The sequence below is a fragment of the Phacochoerus africanus genome, chromosome 8 (genome assembly GCF_016906955.1).
Source record: "Phacochoerus africanus isolate WHEZ1 chromosome 8, ROS_Pafr_v1, whole genome shotgun sequence".
Lineage (NCBI taxonomy): Eukaryota > Metazoa > Chordata > Mammalia > Artiodactyla > Suidae > Phacochoerus > Phacochoerus africanus.
Window position 1 is genome coordinate 1,957,108 of NC_062551.1, and position 11,425 is coordinate 1,968,532.

Here is an 11,425-nt window from a genome sequence, read left to right on the forward strand (position 1 = left end):
AAAGGTTTCTTGACTTTTCCAAGCCCCACGGCTCCGCAGGACGGGAAGGTGCCAGCTCCCAGCTCCTAGGCCACGGTGCCGGCGGTGAGCAAGCCTTGGATAAGCAGTGCACTTCCTCTTGTCCGATGATGTTCCAGGCCCCTGGGTTTCTCCTCGTGGCTCCGTGTCTGATAAGATAATTTCAGTAGTGAGCGTATTTCAGAGATGTGCTGTGAGGAATTGGGTCTGATTGGTATTCCTGACGACTGGCCTTCCCTGGCAAAGTGAATATGAGATGACTTCTCGCAAGCCGTCTTGGTGGTGTTCAGCTCAAGTCTGATTACTCACTGTGGCAACACTGAAATTCTTGCTCACTGCATTCACTTACTGCCATGATTAGGTTATTTCTTTCTTTGGTTGTTGTTGTTTTTTTTTTTTTTTTAAGGCCCTTTCTCCATGAGTTCAGCCATTCATGTGGCAGGTTTTGATTTTGATGCTCATTTGTCAAGTTTTTTCTTTTATGGTTATTGCTTTCTGTGTCTTAAAATAAACTTTGCTTACCCCCAAGTTGCAAAGAGAATGTCTATTTTATTCACTTTTTTTTTTTTTCAATGGCCACACCTGTGACAGTTGGCCGTTCCTACACCAGGGATTGAATCTGAGCCACAGCTGTGACCTACACTGCAGCTGTGGTGACACCCATTGCACCAGGCCAGGGATCGAACCTGAGTCTCTGGAGCCACCTGAACTGCTGAAGTTGGATACCTAACCCACTGTGCCCCAGCAGGAACTCTTCTCTCCTTTTTAGAAGTTCGGTAGCTTCACGTTACATTTGGGTCTGGAGTTGTTCTTGTGTGTGGTGTGAGGTGGGGTTGGGGGCTTGTGCGCCCCCTCTGTCCAGTTGTTCAAGCACCATTTGTGGAAGCAACTTTCCCTTCCCCGCTGGATGGCTTGGATGTCCGGTCACGTCCGCTCCTGAGACAAACGTGGGTGTTTCCAGGCTCTCCCCGTGGTTCTGTCCTCATGCTCAGCCACCGTCCAGGTGTCCGTCGCTTTGTGGCGAGTCGTAAGGCAAGCTCCTGCGCGTCCTCCAGTTTCTTCTTTTGAAGGATTTCAGGATCAGCTCGTTGGTTTTGAGGAAAGCCTGGTGGGATTACAGCTGGCCTGGTGCTGGGTATGCAGGTCAGTTTTGGAGACATTGCTGACCTAGTACAGTCTTCCTGGCCAGAGCGGCCTCTGCTCTGGAGGCCTCTTCACTCCCTTTAATGGTTTTTTTGGTTGTTGTTGTTTTGTTTTTTTTTGCTTTTTCTAGGGCCGCTTCCCGCGGCATATGGAGGTTCCCAGGATAGGGGTCGAATCGGAGCTGTAGCCACCGGCCTACACCACAGCCACAGCAACGGGGGATCAGAGCCACCTGCAGTTCATGGCAATGCTGGATCCTTAACGCACTGAGTGAGGCGAGGGATTGAACCCGCAACCCCATGGTTCCCAGTCGGATTCGTTAACCACTGAGCCACAACAGGAACTTCTCTTCATTCCCTTTTAGCAGCATCTTGTGGTTTTGGGAGTACAGATATCACAGGTGTTTTGTAATTATTCCTAAGGACTGTGTTTTTGGAAGTGGTTGTAAATAGGATTTTAAAACTTTCATTTTCCAGTTTTGTGCTGCTCTTACGTAGTATTTTCGTCGATTTTGATATAGTGACCTTTAGTTCTAACAGTTATTTCTTTCAGTCACTTGTCCTTTCTGTTCTTTGCTGGTTTGGGCAGTAGCACGTTAAGGTGGTTGGCAGATTGTAGGTCTTTTTTTTGTAAATTGCTTTTGCTTCTGTTTGTAGAGCTAATTCTGGATATTCATTAGAAGCACTATATTGAATTAGCAACTCCAGAGCTATGCATTAGTTATGTTAAATGTACAGAATGAAACTATTAAGCTCTAGATATCCTTTGCATTATTTGATTCCATAGTGAATCACTGGGATTTGTGAGATGCGGTGTTTATAAAATCTTCCTTTTACAAATAGACTTACTGAACATACCTATGACGACATACTTTGAAAAGAAACATCCACCCACACTCTCCACCCCACCTGCGCCTCCCCTGGTCCTCGTCAGCGGCTGCAGAAAGCACTTCTGCTGAGTCAGCTGCCACAGGAGTCTGCTGTGGCTGCTCCCCCAAAAGGGCTGAGAACCAGGCTCTCCGAAGGACCCCCAGGGTCCCTGGGCTTCGTCCCACTGAAGGCTGGGGAAGCGGGGACGGGAGCCCCTCACCTTCATGGCACCACGCCTCACAAGAGGGGAGGCCGGGTGCTGGGCGACCAGATGCTCCTGCCTGGCCTCTGTCTTCACCCAGTCCACCCTGCATCACAGCAGGCAGCCTATCAGTGTCCTTGTTTTGTGGCACTTTTCGTGACCTCTGTTCTCTTGGAAGGAATTCCGCACGTGGCTGAGGGAAGAATGGGGGCGGACGCTGGAGGACATTTTCCACGAGCACATGCAGGAGCTCATTCTGATGAAGTTCATCTACACCAGTCAGTATGAGTAAGCACAGCCCCTCCATCAGTGTGTGAGCATGACCCCTCTCTCAAGTACTGGGAGCCTGGTCTCTCTCAGTGGGTATTATGTGCACAGTCCCCCTCACTCTGGGTACTATGAGCTTAGTCCCCTCATCTCTGCGTACTGTGTATAGTGCCCCCTCTCTGGGTTTTGTGAATACAGTCTCTCTCTCTCTGGGTACTTGGTGTAGAGTTCCCCTCTCTGGGTACTGTGAGCACAGTCCCCCTCTGAGTACTGTGAGCACAGCCCCTCAGTCAGGCCCACCTTGGTGCCTGTTTTCTGTCGGTTTGACCCTAATCACCTACCAGCCAGGCACTCCCACAGACCTGGCCCGTGTGTTTGAGCCTCATAGTTGCTTCCTCATGTCCACCAGGAAGGCCTCAGCCTCCCCACTGCCATGGCCTTTGCCCCCCTGCCCTGTCCCGTGGCTGCTGTTGGGCCCCTTTGCAATCTCAGAGGTCCCTGTCCCAGGGTGATGGAGAGCTCTCCGTGCATAAGTGGCGGGGGGGGCGGCGAATGTGGCTCAGAAACGTGGGGGCCCCCTGCTCTCCACTGGCTCGGTGGGGCTCTAACCCTGCCTGCCCTGGGCTGCTCTGCCCTGCCCGCCCTCCTCAGTGTGGGGAGGGTGGGGGTGTGCACGCTGTACCTCTGCCCCACCCGCAGCAGCCGTGCTCTGAGCCCTCACCCGGCCCGCTTCCCCTGCAGCAACTGCCTGACCTACCGCCGCATCTACCTCCCGCCCAGCCATCCGGACGACCTCATCAGGCCCGGCCTCTTCAAGGGCACCTACGGCAGCCACGGCCTGGAGATCGTCATGCTCAGCTTCCACGGGCAGCGCGCCAGGGGCACGAAGATCACGGTGAGCCCAGGGGCTGCCCTGGTGCGCCCAGCGCTTTGTGGACCCAATTAGACTGGCAGGGCATAGTGTGACCCAGACTGCACCCCGGCTACTCAGAGGGGGCGCCAGACTGGGCAGCTGCCTGCGAACATGGGATCTCAGGCTCCCCCTGACATGCTGGCTGAGGACATGCTTCCCCAAGATCCCCGGGGGGTTTGGAGCATTTTTTTTTTTGCCTTTGTCTTTTTAGGGCTGCACCCATGGCACATGGAGGTTCCCAGGCTAGGAGTTGAATCAGAGCTGTAGCTGCCGGCCTACGACACAGCCACAGCAACGTCAGATCTGAGCCATGTCTGCAACCTACACCACAGCTCATGGCAACGCCAGATCCTTAAGCCACTGAGAGAGGCCAGGGATCGAACCTGCATCCTCATGGATGCCAGTCGGATTTGTAAACCACTGAGCCATGCCAGGAACTCCCTGGAATGTTTTCAGGGGAGTCTTAGCACACAGCCCTCAGCCCTAGGTGCACGCTGCATTCCTAGGAGGGTGGAGAAAATGCTGCTGATGCCCAGGCCTCGCTGCAGAGATTCTGATTTGATGAGGACAGGCTGGGTGAGGGGTCCTGGGAGGTCCCCAGGTGACCCAGAGATGTGGCCACGTTGGGGACCCTCTGTGTTTGCACTTGGGCTCCTGTAGCTGGTTGTGGCCTCAGCAGCTCAGGAAAGCACCGGGAGGGTTGCTGAGTTGAGGGGGGGCCTGGATGGTAGGTCCTTTGTCTTCTGGTCCAGGGGCTGCTGTTCACCTGCTCGGCTGTCATTGTGCAGGTGCTGGGTGAGCTTCTGCAGAGGCACAGAGCACCCTGGAGAGCAGACCTTCCCTGGTTCTCCCAGGGCAGGGCTCGCACACCCTCAGCCAGGCTCCCTTCTGGGGAAGAGCCCTGAGGCCGAGGGCCAGTGCCCAGGCGGCTCCCTGCACGGTGGGCTCTCCTGCAGCTCCTTGGCCGTTTGCAACCACTGGGCCTGGATGTTCTCCTGGGTTTGTGCGGAAGCTCTTCAGGCCTGCCCCTCACCTGACCTGGGCGCGTCCACAGACCTCCCTGAGCCCAGTCTCTTTAGTTGTCACATGGGCTGGCTCCCACCTGAGGTCTTTGGGTGCAGGTGTGCCCTTGGGCCTCCCAAGGTCACTCGGGGGTGCTGTCGTTTCTGTCCTCAGAAGCTTTTCGCAAAAGGCTGCCTGATCTGGGCGCTGTTTTTAAGGGCTCCTAGGATATTCTGACTTAATAAGGGTGGAGTGAGCACCCTCGGCCAGAGGTGGGACTGGGGCTGGAAGCCGTGCCGTGCATGTCCTGCTGGTCTCGGAGCTTGCTGACTGCTGCCCGCCCCTCTGCAGGGAGACCCCAACATCCCTGCCGGGCAGCAGACAGTGGAGATTGACCTCAGGCACCGCATCCAGCTGCCCGACGTCGAGAGCCTCCGCGACTTCGGCGAGCTCTCCCGCATCGTCCTGGAGGTGCGTGAGCAGGTGCGCCAGGAGGAGCAGCAGGAAGATGGGCCCGAGGATGCGGAGGGCCGTGGCCAGCAGAGCCCCCGAGAGCCCCAGCTGGGCCCTGCCCCGCCCTGCAAGGAACCACCCGCTAAGCTGGGCGGGGAGCCTGGGGACGGAGGGGCTGCAGCCGAGGCCGAGCAGCTGGCCCATTCGGGGCAGGGGCAGCCCTTTGTGCTGCCGGCGGGCGTGAGCTCGAGGAACGAGGACTATCCCCGGACCTGCAGGATGTGGTAAGGACGCGGGGTGGGCAAACAGGCTTCTGGGGGTGCTGCCTGACCAGCACGGGGGTGGCCTGGGTGGGAAAGCTCTGCCCACTTGGTCTAGGTCCCTGCTTGGGCCTGAGCAGCTGGCACTGCTCCCTGGACTGCTCTGCAGCGTCTGTCCTCTCATCCATCGCGTGGCTTCAGCTGGGGGCCATAGAGCTGCTGTGCAGGGGGCCTCCTCCCCAGCGCCTCTTGCCGCACAGCCACTAAGGTGAAAGGCAGACAGGTGAGACGTTGGGCAGCGCAGAGAGCAGGCCGTGGGGGGCGCTCCCTGCACCTCACCTGGAAAGCCTGCTCGGAGCAGCCCGGTCGGCCTCACAGGGAGGGCCTGTCCTGTCCTCCAGCCGTCCCCTCATTTCTGGCGATGGTTTCTCTGCGGCTCACGTGGCTTCCCCACGGAGGCTATGGCTCCCGGGCTAGGCCAAAGCCTGCCCCAGGCTGCCAGCTCCACCCTGTCTGGTCTTTTTGCCATTTCTTGGGCCGCTCCTGTGGCATATGGAGCCATAGCCGCCGGCCTACGCCAGAGCCACAGCAACACAGGATCCGAGCCGTGCCTGCAACCTACACCACAGCTCATGGCAATGCCAGATCCTTCACCCACTGAGCAAGGCCACGGATCGAACCTGCAGCCTCATGGTTCCTAGTCAGATTCGTTAACCACTGTGCCACAACGGGACCTGCACCCTGGCTGGCCTTTGGGCCATCCAGCGGTCCCTGGAGATGAAGGAGGGGGTCCATGCCACAGCCCCTACGCTCCAGGGTTATTTCATTAACTTCCTCTGGGCCCGCGGCTGCCTCGTGTGCCTATGGGGGTCTCGTCGGGTCTTCACGTGTGGGTGGGTGCACACCATTCCCTCCATGGTGGTAGAGTTAGGGCAGAGAAGGCGGCATTTGCGTTTCCAGAGGGAGACGTTCCTGTGGTGTTCCAGCATGACTTCTCCTGGGGATGTTTTTGAAAGGCTGTAAAGCAAGGGGCTCAGCTGTCCCTGGGAACTTGATGACTTGCAGCATCGCGTGGCCCGCCGAGAGCCCTCGGCAGCGCACCAGCGCCCTGGGCTGGAAGTTCCGCCCAGGCCCTGTGGAGCCACAGGACGGCCCTGCACGCTGGGCTGAATGTGGGCTCCACCAAGAGGGCTGGCACAGTCTTGGGCCTGGCCAAGGCACTATGCTGCACGTCCGTGTGTCTCAGCTCAGTGGGCCTTACTTGGCCCTGTGGGCTGTGGGGCTGCCCCCTCAGAAACCCTCCATGCCGTGGGCCTCGTGACGGGGCTGCTGTCCCCATCCCACCGCCTGGCAGAGCCTCAGTGAGGGGGTCGAGGTAGAGTCTTGTGCGCCATTCCACCCACTGGGAGGTTTGCGCTGGCCCCTAACTCCTTGTCATCTGTCAGAAATACTGAGTTCTTTGCAAGAAGACTTACACGTATTTCAGTCTGAGTCTCAAAATTTGGCTGTGATGGGTGTTCGCAAGTTCTGCCCTCTGCGTTCATGTGAGTTGCATGCTGATGAATCCTTATCGATGCCACTGCGTTGTTCACACGTGGACGTGACCTCCCAGGACTGAGATTTCCCTTACTCGGGCCTGCATCGTGGAGACGTGGGCTCCGGGACAGAGACATGAAGTGGGCTGGCCTGGGACCCCCATCCTTTAGTTGGGGGAGTTGGCAGGGTGGGGCCGGCAGGCCTGCCTGCCTCCCTGAAGGCCCAGAGCCCCGTCCTCTGTGCAGGTGCTCAGCGCCGCGGGGCTGGGAGCCCCGCAGGGCCCTGCCCGGCAGCTCGGCTGCACCTCAGCTTCCTGCTGGCCGATGGTGGAAGTGGCGCGCTTGGCACGGCCCCGGTGCCGTGCACCTTCGTGGCCCGCTCACCCCTCTCCCCGCCCTTTCCCTCCTGTCTCTGTTCAGTTTCTACGGCACAGGGCTCATCGCCGGCCACGGCTTCACCAGCCCCGAGCGCACCCCCGGAGTCTTCATCCTCTTCGACGAGGATCGTTTTGGGTTCATCTGGCTGGAGCTGAAGTCCTTCAGCCTCTACAGCAGGGTCCAGGCCGCCTTCCGGAATGCGGACGCCCCGTCCCCGCAGGCCTTCGAGGAGATGCTCAAGAACATTCAGTCCCTCACCTCCTGACGGCCCGCCTCCCGCGTCGGGCGCCGTGGCCCCGCGGCCGGGAGGGCAGCAGCATGCGCTCCGGAGAAGGCCTCCGACCCGAGCCCCCGCCTCCTTGCCGGAGCCTCGGGGCAGCCGCCCCAGACGCTTCCGTAGAGCGTGCCGCACGCCTGCACGTTGTCAGTAGCCCTGGAGAGCTGAGCATGTCTTATAAAAACAAAAGAACCAGAACAAAACTGACTTAGAAGACGGTCTGCGGGGCGCGGAAAGACCGGCCGTCTCTAGAGGAGACAGAATGCTCCTCCGGGGGGCTCCGGCTGATGGCCGTGGTGGTGTGTGAGGTGCGCCGGCTCCCCGCCCCCAGGGAGCGAGCCGCAGGGCCTGGGCAGGTGGCAGTTGTGTGGAATAGGAGCTCCGGCGGGGCCCACGTCTCTCCCTACTCACTTGGATTTTTGACAAAGGCATTTCACCCAGATCTCAGTCTCCAAATCAGTGAAATGGGGCCAGTGACACAGGTCACTAGAGAACACCACTTCAAGCCTTTGAGCATCTCGGAGGCCCTGCGAGCCCCAGGGACCCCGGTCCCCGTGGCGCTGTGTGCCTCCCCGGGCTCTCTCAGGCTTTAGAGCCCAGACCTCGGCTGCAGCCTCCAGACAGGCCTTCTCTTGGTGCGCGCCCCTGCCCTCACTGGCCGAGACCCCAGCTGCAGCCACTGGTCTCAGAACCGGGACGTCCCCGTCTGAGGTGACCTGCGTGGTTTATGCAGGCGCCCCTCTTGGAAGGGGCGAAGCATGGGAGGGGTTGTGCAGGCGAGTTGGACGCCCCTCTGTGGGGCAGGGGAAGCTGTGGAAGCATCACCTGTGCGCACAGAGCCTCGCTTCAGAGACCAGGCTCTGCAGGCCTCCGGCGTGGAGGCCTGGGTGCTGACCCTTCCGCGGCGTTGTGCTCTGTGGCGTTGGCACCTGTGTTTGGGGAGCCCTCTGCGGTCTGGTCTTGGTGCCTCTTGAAGAATGGAGCCCCAGGGGCATGTGCACAGACCCGCTGGAGTTCCCTTCTGCTCTCTGGCCTGCAGAACTGTCACTGCACCTGCCTGCCAGGGCGTGTGGCTTCTTGGGGTGGGCCGACTCGGTCCCCCCGGTTCCTCGTCCTTGTCAGGGGGACAGCTTTGTGGTGCCTTCACGTAGAGACCGAGTGAGGTGCCCCATGAAGTGTGTCCTGTGTCTCCTGGGAGACCTCCCCCTGGCTGGCCCTTTTCTGAAATAACGCGCTCCCCTTGCCCTCGCTTCGGTACATTTGGTGACTTTGGCTGCCTTTGCTGCCCAGAATCACAGAAGCAACAGGCTTTGGGCATGGCCTCGAAATGGCACACTGGGCCACCCAGGAGGCCCTGTGGGTCTGCTTTGGGCAGCCGCCCCGCCCAGCACTGTCAGCGAGTCTCGTCCTGGGCGCCAAGGCTCACCTCCCGGATCCTTCCAGCAGGACCTCAGTCAGATGGGGACCTGGTCCCAGTTCTTGCATCTCTCACAGGACTGAGCCTGAATGCTTGTTACCCTCCTCCCTCTCACAGCGTGGCTGTTCTTCTCTAGTGCCAAGCGTGGCCGTCCCTGACAGTGACAGCGGGCCGCAAAGCCTTGAGGACAATGAACACAGAGGACAGCTGGGCGCTAGGCTGTTCCTCCCTAGGTTCCACCGTTGTTTAAGTAAAGTCAGGAAAATGCGTGTTACCCAGAGCCAAGGGGCCGCTCCCGGTGGGGCCCCCCAGCGCTGGACTGAAGATGAGCACTTCTGATTAAAACCTGGTCTGAAATCTAATTGCGGTTCTGCCTCTAGTGTCTGGCCCACACGCGGTTCCCACTAACAGTGACTAAAATGACCCCGGGCTGTTGACTGCATTCACGTCGCCCTCTGTGCCTGATGTCAGGTGGGGCCCCAGGGCCTGTGGGTGGGGTTGTCCAGGTGGCATCGGCCTGGGTGACGCCATGCAGGGTGGCAGCATGAAATGGCAGGGCCTTGTCATCTGCACAGCTGGCTGTGCGGAGGCCTCTCTGACCTCTGCTCGGCCGGCTCTTGGCTTTCGGTTCAGTACAAGGCGCAGAGACAGTGGCAGTTGTGTGCACAAACCCAGCAGCAGCCGTTCCCTTCGTGGCGGACACTCCGCCAGCTCAGGAGGGGACTCCCAACCAGTTGGCTCGCTGTAGGTGAGGATTCACGAAGGCCGACGTCACTGTCGAAGGCCCAAAGCAACAAGGAATCTGGGAAAGCAAGTTCCGCTGGGAGACCGGAATGATCCAGGTTGGGGGCCAGTTACGTCCAGGTGGGGCTTGACCTGGGGATGGTGGGTGGACCTCGGAGGGTCTTTGGACGTTTCCCACGGTTGGCACCACCTTCACTGCCACTTCGCTGCCGCGCGGTTGGGAAGTTGAGTGTGGGGTGGCAGGAAGCTCAGGCGCACCTCTGCGCACCTGGCGGGCTCCACGCTCTGCAAGTCAGTCAGAAATGACGGGCTTGGAAGTTTCAAACACGTGGCACTGAGGATTCTTCTGTGTTGGGGTATGTGACTGTGGCAAGTGATATTTTTCAGCTGTGTGACGTGGCCCTGGCGCCGTCCCTGGATCTTTCTCCCCCGTCCCCACCCCCGGGCTCACACCTCCAGCATCTAATGCTGAGTGTGAACAGGTGTGGGGGCATTGTGGCCGAAGGGGTCCTGCTCCTTCCTTCTCGCCCGGGCCCCTCCTCTGGGACAGTCCGGCTCACTGGCTGGTGCTCAGGACCACGGCCACCCTGCCTCTGTCCTGACACCAATCCGTGACGGATGCCTGCATCCCTGGCCAACGTAAAGGGCTGGAGAGTGCACAGCAGCCTAACTAGCTGTCCCCGCTTCCTGCTGAACAAGCTCAGGTGGGGTTGTCCTGCCAGACTTTCTCACTGAGAACTTGGGGTTTCCAGACAGCCAGCCCCCTCCTTCAGCCAGCTGCCCTCTCCGCCCTGGCACCTTCGGGGGTTTGTAGGTTGCCTGGGTTTTCTGGCCCTGCTGCTGCGGGGTCCCTTTGGTGCTGGAGAGCCCTTTGACATTGGGGGAGTTTCCTGGGCTCCTGGTGACCATGGTGTCTGAGCCTAAACTTGGAGCAGCTGGGCATGGCCCTGCTCTGTGAGACAACGGCCGTGTTCTTGGCCTCTTGTCTGTTCTGACTTGGAGAATGCTTGTGGGGTTGGTCTCCTGTAACCCTCCCCTGCCTTGCAGATAAGATGCCCCAGTTCATGGGCCCTCCCAGTGTTAACCTAGAGAACTTCTCTCCATTCTCGGGAGGTCTGAAGTGTAGTTTAGGGGAGAAGAAAGCCACAATGCCGTCAGTTTGCCTGATGCCGTTCCGAGGAAGCTCACGGGGACCACGTGACCTGCAGTGACCCCTGAGGCTCGGGCAGAAAGGCATCCGCCCTTCCAGGTCCTTTGTGTGCTCGCGGGGAGAACAGCCAGAACACACGGAGGGATCAGGATCTTTTGCTTTTTCAGCCTGATTTTACTTGGGGTTGTTCTTTGCGGTCATATAGCCTCTTGGAGAAGAAAAGCACTGATCCCGTTTGGTTTTGAAACCCCATCTCCGATGGATAAAGAAGATAGCTGAGCTGGAAAGACCTGCGGTCAGTCTCAGGCATCTGCTCAGGCTTCCCCGGGGCTGGGGGCAGGGAGGCGGCTGGGGCAGGGTCTGAGGAAGCAGCTGCTGTGAGCCTGGTCCCTGACGTTGTGATTGGGACAGGATGGCTTGTGTGCGGCTGTTTCTCCATAAAGCAGCTTTTGATACCTTGTGTGCTTTGTAACTCCTTTCTTTTGGGATGTGATGTAGTCAGAGGCTGGAGCCCTAAGCAGCATGGACTGGATGTGGGTGGTGGAGGATTATGGGAGGGACTGGGTCTTGGGGTGGGGGTGGGGCCTCCCCAGGAGCCTGTGCTTCTCACACCTGGACTTGACAAAGCTTTGATTTTCCCAGTGAAGGAACAGATTGGTGAGTGACCCCTGGGATCCCTCCCTTTGCCCTCAGCAGGCATGTGTCCCCCTCCTCAGTGAGGCCATCCTGAGGGTGAGGCTGCAGTGGGTTTTCAGAGTCTCAAGTCTCAGTAAGTTGGCTGTTTCTGAGAACAGAAG

General features: G+C 58.9%; 1 protein-coding gene across 2 annotated transcripts in view; it reads left to right on the top strand.

The window, feature by feature from the left end:
* FBXO31 (F-box protein 31) overlaps window positions 1–9,096 on the top strand; it is a 44,614-nt gene extending 35,518 nt beyond the window's left edge. For both annotated transcript variants that reach the window (XM_047788787.1, XM_047788788.1), the window contains 4 exons: window positions 2,411–2,520; window positions 3,241–3,394; window positions 4,766–5,151; window positions 7,083–9,096. In XM_047788787.1, the coding sequence (XP_047644743.1) occupies window positions 2,411–2,520; window positions 3,241–3,394; window positions 4,766–5,151; window positions 7,083–7,305 (873 nt within the window). In that variant the 3' untranslated portion in view covers window positions 7,306–9,096. The remainder of the gene's footprint in view (window positions 1–2,410; window positions 2,521–3,240; window positions 3,395–4,765; window positions 5,152–7,082) is intronic.
* Window positions 9,097–11,425: the final 2,329 nt, after the last annotated feature.